Source organism: Sinohyriopsis cumingii, chromosome 3, assembly GCF_028554795.1.
Source record: "Sinohyriopsis cumingii isolate HCF-2022 chromosome 3, ASM2855479v2, whole genome shotgun sequence".
Lineage (NCBI taxonomy): Eukaryota > Metazoa > Mollusca > Bivalvia > Unionida > Unionidae > Sinohyriopsis > Sinohyriopsis cumingii.
Window position 1 is genome coordinate 1,278,460 of NC_142963.1, and position 24,861 is coordinate 1,303,320.

The 24,861-nt window shown below is 33.2% G+C and overlaps 1 protein-coding gene across 1 annotated transcript in view; it reads right to left on the reverse strand.

Moving 5' to 3' along the window:
- LOC149802330 (integrator complex subunit 1-like) overlaps window positions 1-24,861 on the reverse strand; it is a 159,643-nt gene that overhangs the window by 58,998 nt on the left and 75,784 nt on the right. Inside the window, exons 23-32 of the mRNA XM_089951540.1 lie at window positions 23,732-23,905; window positions 20,508-20,612; window positions 17,977-18,147; window positions 15,730-15,841; window positions 12,330-12,491; window positions 10,199-10,450; window positions 3,508-3,620; window positions 3,159-3,221; window positions 1,027-1,080; window positions 245-337 (exon numbers count right to left, since the gene is read on the reverse strand). Coding sequence (XP_089807666.1) covers window positions 245-337; window positions 1,027-1,080; window positions 3,159-3,221; window positions 3,508-3,620; window positions 10,199-10,450; window positions 12,330-12,491; window positions 15,730-15,841; window positions 17,977-18,147; window positions 20,508-20,612; window positions 23,732-23,905 — 1,299 coding nt within the window. The remainder of the gene's footprint in view (window positions 1-244; window positions 338-1,026; window positions 1,081-3,158; window positions 3,222-3,507; window positions 3,621-10,198; window positions 10,451-12,329; window positions 12,492-15,729; window positions 15,842-17,976; window positions 18,148-20,507; window positions 20,613-23,731; window positions 23,906-24,861) is intronic.

Below are 24,861 nucleotides of genomic sequence, written 5' to 3' on the forward strand. Positions count from 1 at the left end.
AATCTAACTTTTCTGGAGAGGAGGGCAGAGGTTAGTGTAAAATTGAAATGTGGGACCAAAAATTTGTTTCAGTTTTTAAAGTATAGGATTTTCTGTTTACTGAAGAAAAAACCCACAATTATGATATTAAAAATATAATTCAGGACCAAAGAAAACTTTTGATCTTGTGGGTAATTTGGGATATTGGGGATTCTGTTTTGAGGGGTTTCACTGTATTTGTTGGTCACCTTTTAAAGCAACTCACATGCTTTGAAACAAGAACTTTATATAGGGAACAAGCCCTGGCAGACTGGGCAATACTTTGACAGAGCTGTGTTGTGCCTGGATTAGTTATGATCTAAAACAAAAAAACATAAATATCAAAACCTTAACTAGACAAGACTTGGTTAGAATCAGTTTTTAAAGGCATTATCAATTAAATGTGATTTGAATAATTTCTTTTACTTCTGATAACAGCAAAAGTTCTAGAACTCTACTGCTGAGGGTTCTTCCAAAAAGCCTTTTTACATGTTCATACTCTTAATAATACAATTTAAAAATAACAGCAGAAATAATATCGAAACCAAACATTGCTGAGTTACTAATTGGGTTGAAGTGATGTACATGTTACTACATAAGGTATATGCACTTTATTATTCTCAGAAATTTAAAGAAAAAAGATAAGGAATAACCTAAATTTACAAATGTAACAGATAATTAATTATGTTCAATATTTATTATTTACGAAACTTAAAAATTGCCAAATGTTTTTCATCTCTTCGTTAAGCAAGTGCATGATGAATGAATACTACAGGCATTTTGTACAACAATGATATCTCAGCAAAGGTATTACTTATAAATACTGTAGGTTTCAGGTAAAACACTGATATCTCAGCAAGTGTATTGTGTATAAATCCTGCAGACTTTTTGTACAACTTTGATATATCTTAAATAGTTGTTTCAATCTCGTAATATTTTTTGTATGAGGCATGGATACACTATGACAGTGAGCAAAGATGTAGATAAAAAGAAATCTGGCTGGCTCACCTTTTGAAGAGCTTGAAGGATCTCGACAGCCGTCATCTGATCCCTGACAGTTTTCTGAAGCAAATATAGAATGTATGCTAATTTCTAACTCTGATATATAAATACAGGTCAATTAGTGAACCTGATCCATGACAGTTTTCTGAAGCAAATATAGAATGTATGCTAATTTCTAACTCTGATATATAAATACAGGTCAATTAGTGAACCTGATCCATGACAGTTTCTGAAGCAAATACTGAATGTATGCTACTTTCTAACTCTGATATAAAAATACAGTTCTAACTCTGATATAAAAATACAGTTCTAACTCTGATAGAAAAATACAGTTCTAACTCTGATATAAACATACAGTTCTAACTCTGATATAAGAATACATGTCAATTAGTGAATCTGATCCGTGACAGTTTCTGAAGCAAATACTGAATTTGCTACTTTCTAGCTTGATGGCCCATCAAATGTCCTTAAAACATTTGGTAAATATTTGTTAAATAAGCTGTATTCCCTCAAAAAGCCCAAGTTCTTCTCTGGTGGTACATCAAAAAGCTTCTCTATTTAGTTCACATAAAATCTTCTGTCTCAACATCCGACAAGAATCTGATTCATAAATGATTGAAGGGTATACTGGACTTGCTGTAAATAAGATGTAAATGATGAACACAATGTCTAAAATATTTAAATGAACACTCATGCAGCATGTAATACTAGACAGTTAACTGACACAATTCATACCATGTCAAAGACAAATTTAGACAAATAAAGTGTGAATTCTTCAAGTACTACCAAGTAAAACTATAGAGGGAAATATAGCTGGAGTACACTTCCCTATTTGAGAAACTCCTTCAAACTGTTCAGAGAGTGAAAAGTGGAAAGCATGCTTTCTTGCATGAGCAGAAGTAGTAACTGAAGTATGAATGTACCAATCACACTATACAAGGGGAGATCACTCTTTTCTACTTCACACTAGATAAGCAATGCAAACAATTTTTAGCAATTTTGTTGCCAAAGACAAGCTTGGGAGTGTTAGATTTGCAAGATAATTGATGTATTTTTGTTTATTATGATAAGGTAATGTATCTGAAAAGAAACATATTTTTCTTCTCTTAACTTTAACTTTGACCTTTGGACCCCCAAAATAATAATATTCTTCTAAACCCGAACTGCAAACCAGCCAAAATGTTTGGTAACGTAAGTTGTCAGACAACTTGAGTTATTGTGCAGAAATGAAATTGCTAATAGATGGAAAAAAGACAGCATCATAACATAATATGTACCATCTCTTTTAGCTGGCATATAAAAAATTAACATCATCATTGCTTGCCTACCACAATGATGTCATCAGAAAAGTGATGCCATGTCTCACCTATGCAAGACAAAACTTTAGACAGAATCAACTACCTTTTGCTACCTTGACTACAGCACCAGGACTACATAGGTGTAAATCAAGTCCATTATCATGATGCTATCCCAGCCAGGATCTTATGCTTCTAAGTAAATTTTCATTTAAAGGTCACAACATTTATCTGAATAGTATAAAGGACAACTGGTGGTTTTTACGGATATCCAATTTTCTTCTTCACAATTAAGAATATTACAAAGTACAACCCTTCAGATTTAAAGCCAGACCTAGCATTAATGACATTTGTTTTCCCATTGAAAATGTGGTCCCTAATAATTACGGTCAATATTTGATTGACATTTCAGAGTTACAGAATTTGCCATAACCTTTTGTAAAGCTACCACTTTATATTAGACTCTAACGGCCAGACATATTTATGAACATTATATCATAAATTTTATATTAGACTCTAATGGACAGACAGATTTATGAACATAATATCATAAATTTTATATTCCCAAAGTATCAACCACATAATTTGACTCTAATGGCCAGATATATTTATGAACATTATATCATAAATTTTATATTAGACTCTAATGGCCAGACATATTTATGAACATAATATCATAAATTTTATATTCCCAAAGTATCAACCGCATAATTAGACTCTAATGGCCAGACAGATTTATGAACATTATATCATAAATTTTATATTCCCAAAGTATCTATGCATAATTAGACAGGAGGATCAATTTTGTTGAGACTTGATTTGTGTCTTAAGCTGTATTCTTACCTGCAGCAACTGCTGAAACTGAGTCTCTACATCAGAAGCTTTCTGTCCTCTGGTGTCAAATATCTACAAGAGTTTAAGACAGAAAATAATTATCAGCAGGTAGTTCCTTTTTGCTTGGGGATAGGAAAGAAGCAGTAAACTATTTCTTTCCATAGCTTTAAAAGGAATCAGTTAAAACTGTAATCTAGCTGCACATTACTAACAAAATCTCAAAAAGGTTTTGCTATTTTGGCAAAAATGTGAGTTGAATAAGTCTTGTAGAGTTTACCATTCATATACTCTATGGTAATATAAGAAAGAATTACAGTTTTACTCTATTTCAATAATATTTCAACCTTCAATATTGTACCTTCAACAATATATCCATGACCTCAGAGTGGCTTAGTTGCTGTGACCCTGTGTCCTTGACCCCTGCTGTCCTCCACATTGTGTCCTCTCTAACATCAGTCATATCTTCCTCGACTGAAAAGTAATCATGTCACATATTCAAAAATGAGTATTTTTATTCCATGTAAAAGTAATTTTGATTACGTTTATTACTCCTCATTTTGATTTCTTCACAAAATGTAAACTGGAAAAAAATGACAGAAGTCTACCCTGTCTACTGGTTTAAACTGGAAACTCTATCATAATGACAGCAGTCTACCCTGTCTACTGGTTTAAACTGGAAACTCTATCATAATGACAGCAGTCACAATCCTCCTCTGCCAGCCAGAGATTTATGAAATTTATTACACACCATAGTATATTTTAAAAATATGTCACAGTTCAAAGGCCATAACATAATAAAAAATATCACATGCTAAATGGCATTCTGATAATTCAGTATCACAAGTATCAAAATTAAGATTTTCATATGGATACTGCTTTCATTATTTAAACACTCACTTGAGTCTGATATATAGGTGTGAATATTTTTATATTTATGAGGCTGAGATATAAACTGTAATGTGTTGCAACAACAAAAAGTTGCCACAATCCTCCTCTGCCAACCAACAAACTGCTGAAACTGATTGAACTAGATGTATGAAAGCTTACTATGCCATTCACAGGCAATATTTATGTTAAATATGGTCAAAATTCCATCTTGAAAATGAAATCAAGATCTTGATAATATGAAATTTCGTAACAATATACTTAAAAATAGAAATATGCTAGACATTTCACATGCCATTAGGATGCTCTAAGTCAATCATTGGTTAGAACTGGACCTTGTTAAAATAAAGCTTTTCGGGAAATCTGGATGAAAATCTGGATGAAATGAAACAAAAACTGTAAATAATAAAGTGTTCACAAGCAAGTGGGATTCCTATTCTATGCATATGCTATGTTCACCAAGAACCATAACTCTGTAAATAGTCATAATCTACTCATCATTAAATTTATCCTAGACTTTGCTGAATGGAAGCTTCTGTGTACATCTAGTTTAATTCAAACAAATAATGCAAGATAATTCACAAGCTAGTGGGATGCAGTTCTAAACTGATCAAGGGCCCTAACTAGAGATATGGCAGTGATCAGTAAAGGCAAGCACTTTAGACCACTCGGCCACTTGGGCCAATCCTAATTCTGTAAAATATTCCATTAGGTGAACTAGCAATTATAAGATTTAGATGGCTGCCATGGTGACCATATCGGTGTCAAATCAGTACCATTGTCATTTTGAACCAGAAAGACATTATCGTTAATCTTTTAGAGGAAACCCCATACTGATTTGGCCATCCATGCTGGTGGAGTAGTGATAACATTTAAATATGACCACTGTGGTGACCACAATGGATGTCCAGGTGGCACCAAAATTAATTTAGGACCAAACAGACATCATAAGAAGTCTTCTGGTGAAAACAACATGCCAATATACCTTTCCATTCTGAAGGAGTATCAATAACAAGATTTTTAAGAAAGCTGCCATGGCAGCAATATTGGATTTCAGAGTAGAACCATTTCTGTTGAGATGAACTAGACATAAAAAGTCTTTTAATGAAAACCACATGTTGATTCAGGTTGAGTAGTGATAACAAAAGTTTCAAGAATGCTGATGTCCAAATGGAACCATTTTCATTTAGGACCAGGTAGCTATCATAAAAAATCAACATATCAATATGGTAAAAATCCAATGTGACTTTCCATGCAGGAAGAGTAGCAACAAAAAGATTTTCAAGATGGCTGCTGTGGCACCATTTTCTTAAGAAGTCTTTCAGTAATGCACCAATGTTGATATTGCCATTGATTCAGGGGGAGTTTTAATAACCATATTTTCAAGACGGTTGCAGTGGTAGCCGTAAGCGATGTCTGAGCAGCAAAATTTTCATTTAGGACTAACTTGATCTTGGGCTGAATGTGTGTTCAAACTTTCATTGCAATCCTTTGAGTAGGTTAGGAGCTGCAGCAATAATGTGTTAATGGATCGACAAACACTGGATGACAAAAAATGGACAACAGGCCATTCCATATGTTCTTCTGGTTTTTGACCAGTAAAGCAACAAATCTGGTTTTCATGACAGATGGCCTTTCAAGACAGTTTTTACTGTATATGGCATTAGCATTTAGAAATAGCAGCAAAATACACTAATCACTGATCTAATCCATATTCTTCATAAGATAAAGATTCAAAGTAAACATTGCTAAAATAAAATAAAAAATGTGAATTTTACAGTGTTCACAAGACTGTACACAGATGGACAGAGAGGTGCTAATTCCATCTATCTTGCCCTAGTGGCAGGTGCCCAAAAATATGCAATCCAGAGATGGTAGGGAATGCCAGTAAATACCATACAGGGCAACCAAAAGTGTCTGATCATTACTAATGCAATCCTCATTGCTGAGATCTGGGATCTAAAAAATTTAGGTACAACCTGCAAGCTTTGAAAATCCATTGCTAGGTTACTTGTAAGATGGAAAGTTTCCAGCTTTGCATCATTCATTAATCATGATTGTACCTGCTCAAAATAAAACTTTTCCCAACACTGAGCTCCTGCTGTGTCTTCTCAATTGTCATGACCTAATATGTGATGCTACAGATCAGTGTTATCAAACGTAAGTGATGCCTTTGTAGCAGGTGATCTACCAATATAATTTTGAGAGGTTTGCGAGTTCCTGAAGGAATCCCACTCAATAGACATTAGAACAAACACACATACATTGGTCATGCTGATTTGAAAAGTATTAAATAATTAAGTTTACTTTTATTTAATCAATTAATGGCAAGTTACCAACCAACAGATATTTTACTCTTCCTTCGAGTTGCAGTCTTTAGAGTTGGAATTCTGGATGTTTCATTCTAGATAATACAGAGAATTTTTGGCATTATCTGCATATTAAAAGAATCAGACCACTAATTATAAATTGAGCATGGTACCAGACTCTAAGTGTGGAAACAATGGATGCCGTAATTAACACCTGATGATGTAAAAATTGGTTGTAAATCAACAAGGAATTTTTCTTTTTTTGAATTGCTGACATTTTTAGAATGACTCTTGAACTTCTGCATTTGTATTCTTGTTAATAATATTCATTATTCTTACATGCAACATCGGAGAATTTCCATGATTTAAAGTAGTATGCAGTGCTACATCCAGGAATTTTAAAAAAATGCTGAACTCTCCTTCTATTGTCCAAAATGGGAGAGTACCACTGCTTGCTAATGGGGAGGGGGTTACTCATCATATAGCTACCAGTTCACCTAACTTACCATTTAAAAAGAGTTCTGGGTGAATAGTATACTTTCTTTTCTCTCTATCAAGCACATTACTTATGGGCAAATATTCTACTTTCTTATCTCTCTATCAACTATCAAGCACATTACTTCTGAAATTTACACAACCCTCCTTGATGTAGAGAGATGTCTCTTTCTGGATTTCATACAAAAATTGCATGTGATGCCAACATTTTTGTTCAATTTATAGCATGAAAATGTTTTGGTCCAAGATAATTGAAAAATGGTATCATATTTGCATCTTTTGACTGGGCAATCATCCTGTTTTTTCGGTGATAAGAACTTTATTTCCAAGTTTATATGCTTCAGCAGCAGTCTCCACCTTAGTTGTTTCCAGTTCAACTTAACATTTCTGGCCAGTGCATCTGCGCTTGATGTCAACATTAACAAAAGGATTTAAATCAGTTATTAACTGCACTGAACAAGATATAATGTTATAATGCTACTGGTTTTGTCCCAAATTTTGCAATAACCCTCCAGGCACTATTAAATAAGCACACAAACTGGTTAATTTCCAGGGAACTGTGCAGACTGGTACTGGTTTACAGATAGGAGACTGTGATATGTTTAGAAACAAAGATAAAACCACTTCATGTATTACATATTTCTTATAATTACTGAACACCATTATATCAAATATATTGCATTTCATATCTTTTGTGTGACTCAAACCTTCCTCCACCACCACTCCTCATAACTTGTAAACTTGCAAGGGTCCTCTCAACCACTGAGGGGTGGTGGTGTGTTTCTTTAATAATATCAGTTTCTTTTATCCCAAAAAGTACTTCATTTTGAAGTTAAACAAAACTCTTGATTTTTTTCCTATGGTGAATAAGTGATGAATTTTGTGTTTGCTGTGAAATTACCTGAAATACTGCAATTCAAGTTTGCTGCCATGTGACCACAACACTTTAAGTTTACTAAATACTACTGATAAGCACAGAGCCTATACAACATGGTCATCAATCACAAAGCCTATACAACATGGTTATCAAGTACAAAGCCAATACAACATGGTTATCAAGCACAGAGCCTATAAAACATGGTTATTGAGTACAAAGCCTATATAACATGATTATCAAGCAGAAAGCCTATAAAACATGGCTATCAAGTACAAGCCTATACAACATGGTTATCAAGTACAAAGCCTATACAACACGGTATCAAGTACAAAGCCTATATAACATGGTATCAAGCACAATGCCTATACAACACGGTATCAAGTACAAAGCCTATATAACATGGTATCAAGCACAAAGCCTATACAACATGGTATCAAGCACCAAGCCTATACAACATGGTTATCAAGCCAAAAACCTATATAATAGTATTTAAACTAGGTCTTACATCCTAATGAATGGGTGAATTATCGTGCTTTCATAGTAAATGAGACTCACAATCAAAACATAATAAGTGACAAGATTCCATAAGGGTACAAAAAAAAAAGGTAACTAGCACATCTACTAACAAAACCAACATGCTGTCCTGTACATCTTAGCAGACCATCATGGATGTATAGTGGTATGGACTAGAAGCATACCAGCATCTTTGAAAGGGTAGCTTGTTATCTTCAACTGGGCCTCCTATCTTAAAAGGCCCTTGGAAGAACACAGGTATCACTATAATGGTAGACAGTAAAGGAATGTTATCTCTTGTAGTATAATTTATTTTTGTTATTTTCAATTTTTCATGGTTTTGGAAAAGTTCCATGGATACTTAAATTCATGGTTTTGCCTGTCAAAGTTTGCATGTTTATTGATTAACCTCACCAAACATCTCATATAAAGAATAAAAAGAAACGAAACTATGAAGACAACAAATAGATGCTTCAGTGGTTAAAACAGTACTACCATCTGTATGAGCACAAATCAAACACCTGTCAAGATAAATCACTAACACTCAACATTAAAGGGAGCCAATGAAGACAAAAGGTACTCAGCTACTAACTGTTTATTAAAGTATGTGTGTATGATTTCTTCCTTAAAACACTGTCCATAAAGTTGCATCATCAATTACCTTCCAATCACCATGGTGTCAACAAAGTGTCTTAAGAGTGGTAAAAATCAATTTATATCTTCCTTGGTTTGGATAATGTCATCATTCCACATGTGATCCAAACATGTGACAAGCTACCCTTTGCTCAATGCAATTAGCCAGCTGTGTCAACATCTGAGGTGTTCTGAGCGAATCCAAGTGTGAAGACACTAACTAAATTGAAAAATAAAAACAATCAAATTGCTCCTTTGTGTGATCTTGCCCCATGTATGAACCAACCTCAACCACAAGATTTTATTTAAAACACTGCCAGTGAAACAGATTGATACTGATTGTATAATTGTGGCTCACACAGAAATGTGCAAAAGATCGGACCTAATTATATATAGCTTGTGTGTACCAACTGACTTGAGTGATGCAATGTTATTCAATGGTTTTGTACAAAAATCAGTGAAGTGTTTCATTAGCAATTGCGCCTCAAGCAATAGTTTTAGCATTTTACAGCCATGTTGTTCATTGGAGTAAGCATGCATGGATAAAATAATACATGCTTTAACAAGGATTTAAATTTTTCAAACAAAGGTTTCACTTGAATGAGAACTGATTTGATTAAGTAATAAATTTAAGTTTCATTTATAGTACCATTCCCTATTCTTTCTTTCATTTATACTTTAACTCTTTTCTTTATATCCTTATTTATTTCACAACATATCAATATAAGGCACTGAGCAAAATTGACAGCTACTTGAAACTGTATGGATATGTGTGCATTGAACTAATATAAAATGATTTATAATTCTTTTTTTAAAAGGTAGAAAATAAAACAGAAATGTCTCAAACCTAATATTTTTTTAACCAGATTACAGAAATAACATTCATTTATCAAATAGCTTTAATGATCTTTAGGAATGAAAAACTGTATAAAGAGGTGGGGGAGGCTTCTTTATTGTATGTGGCTATTTTTCATTGGGTTTTAAAATCTGAGGTTCAGGGCAACAACAAAATCCATGGTAATTGGTAACCCATGAAAATTAGTGATATTACAGCATTTTGGGCATTCCAGCAAGACCTATCACAGCTGGGCTATATGAAGTTAGCAAAATTGGCTAAAAGCAAGCTGGACATTTTTTCCTTCTTAGTGGCCTAGTAGGGACTCAAATTACTTGGTAGGACTTGTTTTCTCCCTCCTGGTGGTCCTAGAGTAGATGGACTAAACAAATATATTAGACCTAAATCTTTGGTACAATGAGATGAAAAGCTTTTGTTTATCAAAATGTAGATTCACTGGTATGTCTGAGAACAATCTTTTTGTTGTCAGATGCTGACTTACTTGTAACTTCTTGTGATGATGGGGAATCTGACAAAAGCTGGTAAAACTTGTTTCCACCTTGGGCACCCCGGCGATGCTGGACCTCTATCAGCTGAGCCATGTAGGCTTTATCCACCACAGCCTCCTCAAGTGTAGCTGGATCCAAGGTGACCGCATTGTCCAGGCACTGTAATAGTTTGCTCATGCTGTGAACTGGAATTCCAAAAGACTGCACAAACAGCAACAGCTGGGCTGGCTCCAGGTCTTGTAGGGCTATGAACATAATAAGAGACAATTAACTCTACTTACATAAATGACACACTTAACAATTTATGATCGACATCAAACAGATTCTTCTATAGTACAAGTCACATAGCTCATGTAAGCACTCGAAATCACTTTTTGCAGCTACATTTGTCATTTTGGAGAATTTGATAACACATACCTTTAAATGGTGTTTATTCACTTTATTTTGTGCCTTGTCCATCAAAATTCCATTGAAGATTATTGTATCAATTCATCGAAAAATGCTTAACGACAAATTCAGTGATAACGTACTTCAACATTTTTGGCACAATCAAGCAAGTAAGGTGATCTCGTTTAAACCGTTTTTTTTGCGCACTGTGATGTAAGAGGGAATGCACCCATGGAAGGGAAAAAGTTGTACTACAAACATAATCAGAGACATAACATGTCATCTTTTACAAACAAAGCATGGGGAAACACCTGCAGGAAGAAAATATTTGGCACAAAAGTCCATTAAATTGGAGGCAATATATTATGTAACTTCATATATATCTTCTGTATGGTATCATGTCTTTTATTTAAATTTGTACATAATACCTATTTTCCAATATAAATATGTGCTTTCATACATGTAAAAGACTAGAAACATGGCTGTCAATTCAGATTTAATTAAATTTACATCATGCTAAATTATTATTTTTAAGAAATGTTACATGTACAAGCTAAGAATTAAACTTATTGTATGTTACTCCTCTCTCCTATTCATAGCTGAACATCCATACAGGAGATGAAGATGTGGGCTACTTCTTTTTCATGCAACGGTACCTTGATTCACCTTGCACTAGTAACAGTTCAATCCAGTATTGACTTTCTTGAACCAGTGTAATGCCAAAATGCCATTGTAAAAGTCCATAGAAATCGATAATTTTCGTCTGGAATTTTTAAACATGACAACTAATGTGTAGATCACACATAATCATGAATGAATAAATTTTGTTATAATTATATTACAATTAGATTTGAAAAATAAAATTATTTTTTAAATTTAAGTTGGTAAATGTGCTTACATGACCCATGTGACTTGTACTACAGTCGCTTACATCCTATATATTATCTAATGTATTTTTTTAATACAAGTTTTGTTACTATGATCTGATGATTCTCTAAGATGGCATGATACCTTAAGTCTACTGTAATTAAAGATAAATGTAATGATCACTATATAAAATTTTGAAAAATGAAATGCTCCCATAACAGAACCTTACATTCTCTAAATATATTTGTGTTACATGCTATATATGCTGTCAAATTTGTTGTCAATTATGTTACATGAATAGTCTTTTATGTAAAGCTTATTTCTTACAAAATCTCAAAAGTACAAAAAAGATAATTCATTGTTGCTTCTCAGAACATATCTGCAAGTTGCTTAGTGTTTGGAGAAACTAAAGACGATCAATTTCTGAAATTTTGTATATAGTTTTCACTTTAACTGAGTGAAATTCTCTATTATAAAATAAAGATTCCACTTTGTATTTTGGAGAACTTTTTATCCAAAATGCCAGCTATACATCTCAACTGTGCACTGACAAAACTTATTACATGTCTTTAATATCAAGGCACTCAGGGTACTGGTATTTAACAAACATAGATAACTTAACAGGAATTTAAATGAATCAAAACCAGAATATCATCCAATCTGCAACTTCTTCTAAAATGAAACTCATCTTTTTGTTCTCAAAATGTTCCAAACTGCAATGTAGCCAAAGAGCTACAATTACATTATTTCAAGTCAAAATTGTGTACCTAAGTAGCATGGGATGACAAAGAAGGTAAGTAACAATATTGTTATTTTAATGCATGAACCAGATCTATGAATTCCAGACTGATCTTGTAGTTGTGATATTACCTGCATCAACTAGGATTTGGACACGGGATCTGATCATGCGAAGCTTAAGCCAGTCTGGAAGAAGCAGTGCTTCCTCTGATGTGTCTTGAAGGTAAGCAGATGGGGGAGAGCCTGACTCTGGAAACCATGTGTCTAACAATTCCTGGTAATTTTTGCTAAAATCTGAAATGGGATAGAAGTTTCAGACATAAAATCTTATCTGCTATTTTTACAACACTGAATTAAGCCATTTACTTTTTTCACCAACTGTGAGTGAAAAATGTAGGGTTTTCATTTTTTAAAATAGTGAAATAATACCAACATGTGCTTATGACCTGAATAGATGTGCAATAAGAGTACCATGAATGACACAATATATGCCTGCAACACGTCTAATAATCTTTTATTTAGATAACTAAAAGTTTGTTTATAGAAAGCATGTTTCTTCTCTTAGCAACTCTGACCTTCAGCCTTTCAACCCCAAAATAAATAGAGTTTTTCCTACAAGTACAAGCATCCACAATGGTTGGTTCAGGTCTATGATGTAAACCTAAACATTATTCTTATTCCACTCAGCGACATTAATCTTTGACCTGATGGCCTCAAAACAAGCATACCAAATTTCATTTGTCTACCACAAGTGTTTTTTTGTTGTTGTTGTTTTTAAACTGCTTGAAAGGTTTTTATCCAAAACAAAATCCAAAATGTTTTAAAAATGTATAATAAAATTTGAAAAGGTGCTGTATTGGTAGGAAACTTTAATCAGGACAATTACAGATTAATGCCCATCAAATTTCATTTGTCTATTTCAAATGGTTTTTACTTAAGCATGCTACCAAGCTTTGTGTACAAATAACCAGGTTCAAAAAGAGCAAAAAATGGGTACAAAATAAAAAAAAATATAATGCAAAAGCCCCAAAAACTAATCACGTCATCTTCATAGGAAAACAAATAAGCCTATTAAATTTCATTTGTTAACTCAATCAGGTTTTGTTAAAAAAAAATGTGGGTTTTTTTCTTTTAAAAAAAGTGCCTGGTCCTAAAAGTGTAAAAATGTGATTATATTGTAATGGCCTGATCATCTACCATGTCAACTTCATATACATATCAATATTATAGCATATACATTTACATATAAATATAAATATTACAGCATAAATATTAAAGCATATACATTTACATATACATATAAATATTACAGCATATACATTTACATATACATATCAATATTATAGCATATACATTTACATATAAATATAAATATTATAGCATATACATTTACATATAAATATAAATATTACAGCATATACATTTACATATACATATAAATATTACAGCATATACATTTACATATACATATAAATATTATAGCATATACATTTACATATAAATATAAATATTACAGCATAAATATTAAAGCATATACATTTACATATACATATAAATATTACAGCATATACATTTACATATAAATATAAATATTACAGCATAAATATTAAAGCATATACATTTACATATACATATAAATATTACAGCATATACATTTACATATACATATCAATATTATAGCATATACATTTACATATAAATATAAATATTATAGCATATACATTTACATATAAATATAAATATTATAGCATATACATTTACATATAAATATAAATATTATAGCATATACATTTACATATAAATATAAATATTATAGCATATACATTTACATATAAATATAAATATTATAGCATATACATTTACATATAAATATAAATATTATAGCATATACATTTACATATAAATATAAATATTATAGCATATACATTTACATATAAATATAAATATTATAGCATATACATTTACATATAAATATAAATATTACAGCATATACATTTACATATACATATAAATATTACAGCATATACATTTACATATACATATCAATATTATAGCATATACATCAACATATCAATATTAAATTTCACATGTCTATGCTGATTTTCTTTTGTGCAATCTTGCTAACAAATTCATTAGAAAGGAATATGGATGAATATACAGATGTACATGAGCAAACCAAAATGCCCACTCTGCAAGCAGTGAGAGCATAAAATAAAAACAACTTGGTACTCTTGGTCACAGAATAAGCTAAACCAAAACCATGAGATGTGCTAAGAAAAACAGGTTGAAAATCAAACTAAAATGTTAGTACAGATAAGGCCGTGTGTGATTTTGATTTTTAATGTAGCTTTAACAATTTTTCAGTCATATCGCTACAATGTCTGCAGTGTGGCAGTTTATAGTGATGTCTAGCACTGGGGCATCATGCCGCTGATATGTAGCATGATGTCCTACCTAGTCACATTATCCTGACACCAGTCCGACCAGTCCTAACACTAACCTCTTAATGCTGAGCGTCAAGCGAGGCAGCTGTTAGTACCATTTTTGTAACTCTTTGGTATGACTCGGTATGGGATCGAACCCATGACCTCCTGCATATAAGGCAGATGCTCTAACCACTAGGCCACCAAAGCGGTTTAGATAAGTATCAAACTAAAATCATGTTATCAGAGAATTATTAATACAGATAAGGCTGAACATCAAAAATTATTTTCTCAGAGAACTATTAATACTGATAAGGTTGAATATCAAACTAAAATCATGTTGTCAGATTAATGGTAAAACAGGTAAGGTTGAATATCAAACTAAAATCATGTTGTCAGAGAAATGTTAATACAGACAAGGCTGAATATCAAACTCAAATTTATGTTGTCAGAGAATTGTTAATACAAATAAGGTCAAATTTCAAACTCAAATTCATACTGTCAGAGAATTGTTAATACAAATAAGGTTGAATTTCAGACTCAAATTCATGTTGTCAGAGAATTGTTAATACAGATAAAGATGAATATGAGAACTGCTAATACAGATAGGGTTGAATATTAATCAAATTTCAATCACAGTGCTACCATCAGACTGGTCTGATTCTATGACCTTTGCTTGGCTGGGTTTACAGGTCTGTGAATGTACCAGATGGTCAAATATGAATGTTTTTCTGATATCAATCTCATAATGTGAAAAAGAGAAAGACATATCTTTAATTTTCACCCTTCTTGCCACAGAACATTTTTGATGTATTACAACAGTTTACAAAATGGAAAGTAACATGTACATGGAATACCTATGGTTGTAAAAATACATAAACTGGACATGAAACATTTCAGAAATCTCTGAAAACTAATAATTCCTGCAATTAAAATTATATATTTGAAGGTACATAAAGGATGCAAACTATCTGTAACACCATAAACTTTAGTGGGGAACTATAATAAGAAATTAAAAATTCAGTTTTTTCATTAGTACCAACAGTTTTATCAACAAAATGGAGGTAAAACAATTTTCTTTCTCTCTTGTCTGGACAAAAACTACGTACCTTCGGGTGACCCATATGTCAACAGTATGATCATGGCATGAACAACCAGAATATGCATTGTTGCTGATTCACCACATTCCCACTGCAGAATGATCTGGTCCTGGGTATTGAACTGAAACATTAAGCACCATAATAAAAAAGACCCTACTAATCCCAGTTCAATTCACTATAAAGCTGCCATTTGTCTGATATGAGTTACAATAATAATAATAATAAAACAATAATAAAAGTAAATAACATGGTCCTGTTTTTGATCTTCTGACTCTATTCAGGTTTGACCCATTCATCTGGGAGGTTAATGTGTTTAGTAAGATGTGTCTGAAATTTTAGGGCTGGCACAGGTGGCATGTGTGCATAGAGCCTAGGATCCAATTTTTTTTCTTTACATGATAAAAACTAACAAAGATCTAATGATCTCTTCTTGAAAAATATATTATGTTAACGTAAGTGTTACTGAAAAATGTATTCACAAAGAGGCAGTCATGTCAAAAATGAATATGTATAAAGCCCTATGAAACAGATGTGCCTCCAATGACCTTAAGCAAGCATTGGCACTAACCCTAGTATTAACTCTTCTGAAAACAAGTCCTTGAGCTTTATCCCTTTACCTCATGCAGGCGTCTTTGGACACCTCTACTCCATTCGCATGGAAACGCCTTTTGACGCCTCTACTCCATTTGCATGGAAGTGCCTTTTGATGCCTGCTGTAAACATCAGCCATTTTGAGCTGGTTTTTGTAGTGCCACCTTCGGGGAAAACCCCCATTAGATGCTACATTCATTTCTGTGAATGACAATTATGTTAGATAACGTGGTCGCTGTTTATGCACTGGTCAATATCTGCTATTTAAAGTAACTGGGTCGTAATCTCCACTCACCAAAATGGCGGTCGCGAATTTCATTCAGTACTTACAAAGTTTTCACGATTAGAATCACAACTACGAAAAATTCAATAACTTAGGTAAAGGCTCCAATATTGATGTAGGCAGCAATAAGTTTTTATAAATTATCAAATTCAGATGACTTAGTGATGTAGACACAGACGAAAAACATAAATTTCGAGTATGGGAAATGGCAGCTACAGTTGGTCACACTGCCTCACTGACATGACGGTAAACGAGTTCTCTCAAGACTTTAAAGCACATAAAAAATTCTTCCGTGAAAAATAATTACACAGCTATAACAATCGGACTTTACTATTAAATTTTTCCACATATAATTGATGTGTAACAAAAATGTAAAATTGTTAAAATTGCTGTAAAACGTAACATACACTACATTGCTTAACAGTTCACAGGCAGGCCTATGCATATGTGGTCGACTAGGTAATAGGTGTTCTATTTATAGCACATTGCACTTTGTCACTATGCTCTATGAGGTAAAGGGTTAAAGTGCCTGGTTCCATTAAGAATTAGCAAAAATCATAACATACTTGCATGCAAACTTTTGATAAATCAAATAATGCATGATGATTTATGAAAGCTATACAGCCCCACCCTGGTGCATGTTGACTGCTATACAGCCCCTCCCTGATGCATGCCAATAGGTATACAGCCCCTTCTCAGTGCATGTCATTAGTTATACAGGCTCACCTTCATGCATGTCAACCCCTCCTTGGTGCAAGTCTTCCTGGTGCAAATCAATAGATATACACCACTCCTTGGTGCATGTGTTCCTGGTGCAACTCAATAGATATACACCACTCCTTGGTGCATGTCTTTCTGGTGCAACTCAACAGATATACACCCTTCCTTGGTGCATGCCTTCCTGGTGCAACTCAATAACTACACACCCCTCCTTGGTGCAACTCAATAGCTATACACCCCACCCTGGTGCATGTCTTCCTGGTGCAACTTGATAGCTAAACAAAACGCCTTGGTGCATGTCTTCATGGTGCAACGCAATAGCTATTCAACCCCTCAATGGTGTATATCAATATCACTTTCACAAATTCAGAATGGCAAAGCAGACTAGCAAGAATGTAGGCATTACAGCAAATTTATTTGTTTACTTAAATGAATTCACAATGAGACAAACTGGTCTTGACTGTAATATCTACAAAAAAGAAAATATGAAAGAGTTGACTTTTTATTTATATAAAAAGCTCCAAGTGCCATTATTGTTTTGATTCCATAATGGTTTTTATGTCTATAGAATTAACATAGTGTCAACATATAAGTCCAAAAGAATTTTGTGTGGGTATCAACTGTGCAAATCAAGTTTGGAGATAAGCTGTAAGAGAACTCACCCATGGATAAATTTCCTTGTTTGGTTCCCTGCCCTTTCTGAGATAGCTGATGAAAAGTGAAATAAGAGCCTCCAGTGTCTGATTAGCCATTGCTGACTTACTGGTGAAGCCCTCTTGTGGAAGAATATAGTTGATGACTGTTGTCCTCTCCACAATAAGCTGGGCTATGTCCTGCAACAGAAGCAACGACAACAGTAGGATTTTACTTTTTAATATAGCTGCCTGATTTCCAACAGTGGCCCTAACTAAGACCAACATTTCAACCACAAATTTCTGGATAATACACTCATTTTGAACACAATATTACTCTAGTGTGCATTACAAGGTGAACCAAACATCACTCAAGAGTGCATTAAAAAGTGAACCAATATTACTCATGTGTGCATTAAAAAGTGAATCAATATTACTCATGTGTGCATTAAGTGAACCTAATATTATGCTAGTGTGCATTAAGAAGTGAACCCAATATTACTCTCATCTGCATTAAGTGTCTGTGTGTGTGTGATATGGATTTTTTAAATGTAGCTTTATCAATTTTTCAGTCATATTGCTTTGATGTCTGTGGTATGGCAGTTTACAGTGATGTCTAACAATGGGGCATCATGCTGCAGACATGTAGCATGATGTCCCACCTAGTCACATGATCCTGACACCAGGCCAACCAGTCCTAACACTAACTTCTTAATGGTGAGCACCTAGCAATGCAGCTGTTAGTACCATTTTTATATGTCTTTGGTATGACTCGGCCAGGGTATGAAGCCATCCGAGGCAGATGCTCTAACCACAAGGCCAACGGAGCGGTCTGCATTAAGTGAACCCAACAGTACTCAAATGTACATAAAGTGAGTGAACACAATAGTACCCTAGTGTGCATTAATATGTGAATCCAATATTAGTCTCATGTGCACTAAGTGAACCCATGGTACTCAAGTGTGTATGAAGTGAATCAAACAGGACTACAGTGTGCATTAAGTGAACTCAATAGTACTCTAGCATGCATTAAGAAGTGAACCCAATATCAGTCTCATGTGCATTAAGTGAACCCAGTGATACCTGAGTGTACATAAAGTGAACATAACAGTCCCCTAGTGTGTATTAAGTGAACCCAACAGTACTATAGTGAGCATTAATAAGTGAACCCAGTACTACTTTACTGAACATTAAGTGAACCCCATATCACTCTAGTGTACATTAAAAAGAATTCTTTATATGAATGTTTAGCTATAATGATCAATTTGTCCACCATAAAATCATACATCATAGCAAGGGACCCCTGTTTGTAACCATTCAAAGCGTAAATCAGAAAATCACACAAAATTTACTTTCAATATGGATATGTTCTTCTTTGAATACTGCAAGTCATTTAAATGATAAAATAAAATATTTCTGCAAATTTTTTAAGTTGATTCTCGCACAGACCTCAAAATAAAAGTAAAAAGTCATGGACATTTGGGGTCTTTTTGGACTTGCAGAATTAATAGTCACAATGGTATTGGGTCTATGTTATCACCAACATCACAAAGTACTTTCAGAATATAGAGAACATAGTTGGGGCTACATGCTGTGTAAGTAACAGTTTTTTTTTCTCAGCAAATATACATGTACTCTTAACACAAATGTAGATTCACTTTTCTTACCATGAATATATATTAACTTTTCTTACCACAAATAAATATTAACTCTTACCACAAATATACAATAATTCTTACCACAAATATACATTAACTCTTAACACAAATATACATTAATTCTTACCACATATCTACCCTAACTTTTAACACAGATTCACATTAACTCTTTAACACAAATATATATTAATTATTAACACAGATTTACATTAACTCTTAGCACAGACTTACATAACAAAAAAAATACATTAATTCTTAACACAGATTTACATTAACTCCTAACACAAATATACATTAATTATTAACAGATTTACATTAACTCTTAACACAAATATAAATCAATTCTTAGCACAAATTTACATAACAAAAAAAAATACATTAATTCTTAACACAGATTTACATTAACTCTTAACACAAATATACATTAATTCTTAGCACAGATTTATATTAACTCTTAACACAAATATACATTGATTATTAGCACAGATTTACATTAACTCTTAACACAAATATACATTGATTATTAGCACAGTTTTACATTAACTCTTAACACAAATATACATTAATTCCTAACACCAATTTACATTAACGTTTAACACAAAGATACATTAATTCTCACAAAGATTTACGTTAACTCTTAACACAAATTCTTTTAAGTTATAATAAAGTGCTGAAAGTGCAGTTAAAAGCCAACCATGTTTACAAATTATCATGTTTACAAAATGTTGCTCAAATTACTGTCATGTTCTCTCTCTCTCTCTCTCTCTCTCTCTCTCAACTGTCAGTCTGTTATACTAATAAAAAATACATAGCGATTAACAAAATGTTAAACCTCAGTTTTGGCTGAAGCAAGGAGATGTAAAGCTGAGAAATCTATACAAATAATAGGAGAATCTTGCTTACCAGAGCTAGGTCATCGAGTTCATGCAAGTTCTGATCCATTGCATACTGGGATAGAAATATGATGTAGGCACTGACAAGGGCTGGATCTGTCTCAATCTGACAAGCCTACAGGGGGGAAAAAACAGTGAAGATAAAATAAAACGGGCACTTCCTTTTCTTTCTTCTTTTTATATAAAATATTTGATTTCTGAATTATAGCCTTTATTGTGAATTCACTTAATTGTTGATAAACTTATATATGCATTAAAGTAATATGTATATCCAGTCTGATCTCATTAATTCAGCTTCCAAATACAGCTTTTAGACAATGGGCATACATCAGGACTTAAAATGTCTTGCCCAATACTTGTGTTTACCTGAAAGTTTTAAGAGGTATAGTCTGTGATGGATTGACACCACTATAGTATATTGTAGGGAAGTAATTCCTGCATGATCACTATAGCTGAAATTATTACATTTTTCTATTTGAATATTTGCTGAAATATGATTTTGAAAATTGAATACTATTAATAAATTATTTAATGCAATATCTTTCACTGTCTACTTTGGCATTTGTTGACACCCCCTCCCCTTGCCTAAGCTGCAGTGAAAACAATGTGAAGAAAGGTATCTAAATGTCATTTAATGACATTATATTTAATCCATTTCTTGATGATTCAAATGAAATCAATTCAATGTAGGTGTTATATTCCCTGTTTGCCTTTAAATCCACATACATGACTGTGGTCTTCCATAAAAAAAAGCTGAAAAAATTGTAAGGGGGTTTGGGGATCCTCCCCCAGTGGGGTCTCGAGGGGTAGCAACACATTTTACACTCATAAAAAACTGTTCCTGGTAAAACTTAAGATCATAAAATAAACCAAAACAACCATTTGAAAAACTAATAAACTTACCAAAAATGTTAAACTTTACTTCAATAATTTCACAATATTTATAGTCAAATGAATTTGTTCTCCAATACTATTAAGTTATTTCATGTGCATGTCAGTGTTCACATCATAATTAAGTCACAATAATTTGTCAATTTTTGCAGCCAATATATTATACTTCTCTCTTTTCATAACAAATCTGTAAAATAAACACCCAAGTACATCAACTGTATACAACTAATCACATACATTCACTTGTCATTTTCTCCAATGGATACAACCTGTTGATATGCCAGTCAAGCTCTTTTTGCAGCTTTGGCAACGATTTCTTTAGCTTTCCTTTTTGTCACCAATGACTTTTTTGGCTCAATGTGCAATCAGTCCTTTTCCTTCTCAATGAAAGCCTTTTTCCTTTCAAGTGCTTGTATTGGCGACATGCAGTGTGCATATTCTGACAGAGGGCTACATCTGTTCCCTCAATCAAGAAATCTTTCTTCTTATAGTAATTAATTGCACTTTTTCCAGATGCCTTTTGAGCATCAGTTTTTCTGTTTGCAGCTTGTTTTGTAGGTGCTGTTATAAACTCTTCCAACTGCAATTACCATAATTCAGATATTTCTTGCAGAGGTCACAAAATGCCAGTCTTCTAGCATTCAGTTTTCTTATAAACTGACCAATTAAATTTCCATCAACTTTTTGCTCCAGCCATTCCCATTTCAATATGTTTTTTAAACCTTTATCTAAACTTTTTGTGTCATGCTCATTCTTAACAACTCAGGATGAAATGTTTTGCAAGCATGCTTCTTCTTTCCATTGCCATCAGTTTCCATTACACAAAGATTCATTTGATGAATTTAAACCTTTGACCAATCAGAATATGCTTTATGAGTGAGGTGTGCTAACTAATACATGTATATGGAACAAATAATTTACAAGGGTCGTTGTGGATTGGGACTGGAAAGACCATTTTTTAAAAAAGATTGGAGATGATATAAAAAACGGACCAATCAAGAAAAATCTGTTTCAAGTCATGAGAAAAGCAGAATTCCCCTTTAAATGGAGAAAAATCATGTCTGAATTCAGTACAAAGATAAATGGTCTTTACTATGCAAAAATCTGATTACATCTTCAGTTAAATTTTAGGTGATATAAAATATTGCTTTGGGAAGTGATTCATCCACAATCAAAATCAAACAAACACATGGCCAATTTAAATACTTAAAGATGGATATGCTGACTGCAAGCCTCTGGAATCTGTCATACTAGTACATGCCTGGTATATCTGGAATTAGTCAAACTAGTACATGCCCGATATATCTGTCATATTAGTACATGCCTGGTATATCTGGAATTAGTCAAACTAGTACATGCCTGATATATCTGTCATACTAGTACATGCCTGATATATCTGACAGTACTGGCTTTTGGACTTACTTTAAAATATCAGAATCGGACATTGGGGTTTCCTGCTAAGTCATAAGAAACTCATATTCAGACTCCATAAATAAATGTTGAACTGAAACCCATACATGGGTTTTGTGAATAAAGAGTGGTTCCCAACAGACAATTTGGTCATTTTCAAAATAGACATAGAATGAGGGCTTTGTACTAATATGCACAGAAAAAAATGAATAGCAAAGCATTGTTGTAAAAGCAAAATCGTCACCCCTACAATCTAAATGATTTGGTTCCATGTAAAATGGCACATCTTACTGAAATGAAACTGACATCTGCATCATTAAGAAAACAAAAGGACAGTGACAAATTTTAAGCATACTGACAATTCAATAGCTGTGTAATGACTTCAGAACTTTAATGAAAGACCCAATGCAGAACTATACCAGAGTTAACTTGTCATGGTAAGATGATAGGGGGTCAGAGATTGGTAATTGTTTGAAGGATTAACTACAACTGTTCCCAACTGAAAAAATGCCAAAAACTGTTCATAAATATTTTGGAGTTCTGTCTCACTGATGTGAAAAGGATTTGATTTTGATGTGACTTCTTTACTATATCATGGTTTTCACCAACTTGCCATATTACACGTTAATGAACAGAAATGGTGATGGTGTGAGCAATGTGACAATTCATAATTTTTAATGTATGATTATCTTGTGATTCAAGGTTTTGAATTTCAAGTGATTTAGCAGGTTTGAAGTTATTTCTAGTAAACTATTAATTTCAATGCTGCATAGTTAGCTTTTTGCCTTGTTTGTTTCTTTTGCTGTCAAACTTGCTGGGTAAACAAATAAATATTCAATACCAGTTTTCTATTGAAATATTTGCACAAAGTATACTAATTCAAATGTTCAGATATTCATTTCAGCTCTAATGACTGATTTTCTACCAAATTACCTGTCTCAACGCTGTACATGTCTGAATTTTGACTTGAGAGAACATGGGGAGGGATGGCAAGTCCTTGAGAAGCCAGGTATAGGGTCCGTCTTCTTCTACTTCTCCTTGGTCAGCATCCATTTTGTCCTCATCACTCACTTTCACTTGGGACTTGGACACCACCATGCACAGACCCTGCAACAGCAGTATTAGCAACGCTATTTCACTGTACTTACTCAGAATGCAAAATTATCTGGAGTAGGCAGAAATCTGTCAACCAAAATTTAAGTGTGCTACCTGTGTTAGAATTGGCAAACATTTTTTACCAAATCTTTCAAAGTTTTAAATCTGCGACTGGGGGACAAGAAAAAGAAATGAAGGCAAGATTTTTAGATGCATGGACTCTAACAACAAAGTGTTATGAACATTTACTGAAAAGAACAATGGTTGGGATTTAGCATGCAAGTTTTCTACCTAACTGGTAATTTTGCTACCTATATTTAGCTCTGCCTGCTAGAATATGCACCTCTACACAACTTACTTTCAAACCATGATACTTAAATATAAGCCCCAATTTTGTGCTTTGAAATGAAATAAGGGACACATGGAGGGTTGGTTAAGACTAACATACTTTAAGTGAAATTCCAACTTAGTTTCATAGTTTTTTGAAGCTGACAGCCATTACATCTGCTGAGTGCAAATCATTACCAATATTTATGATGAAAAAAAGCAAACATATATCACAAAATATGAAATAAGCAACCACTTTGAAAAATCTAAGAAGTAGGTCAGATATAAATTTTGCTTCTTCTGGCATGTAATCACCTATATATAACAGACCTATACTTAAATTCGGCATTTGCTGGAAATTTGCATGTGACTTATATGAGTCACTAACTGCAATCACAGTCAGAAACAATTTATGCTGAAGGTCTTTTTTAAAGGATCAACTATAAATAATGAATTACATAAATTTTGGTTCATCATGAAAACCTGTCTTATAAAAAAGACACTATCTTTAATACATGATTACTGATAATGATTATCACTTAATCTGGCTATACTACATATTGTCAACATAAGCTTTCCTTGGATGCATGAACCACCTTGATTAAATCATGTGACCCTTAATAATACAACAGCACACCACA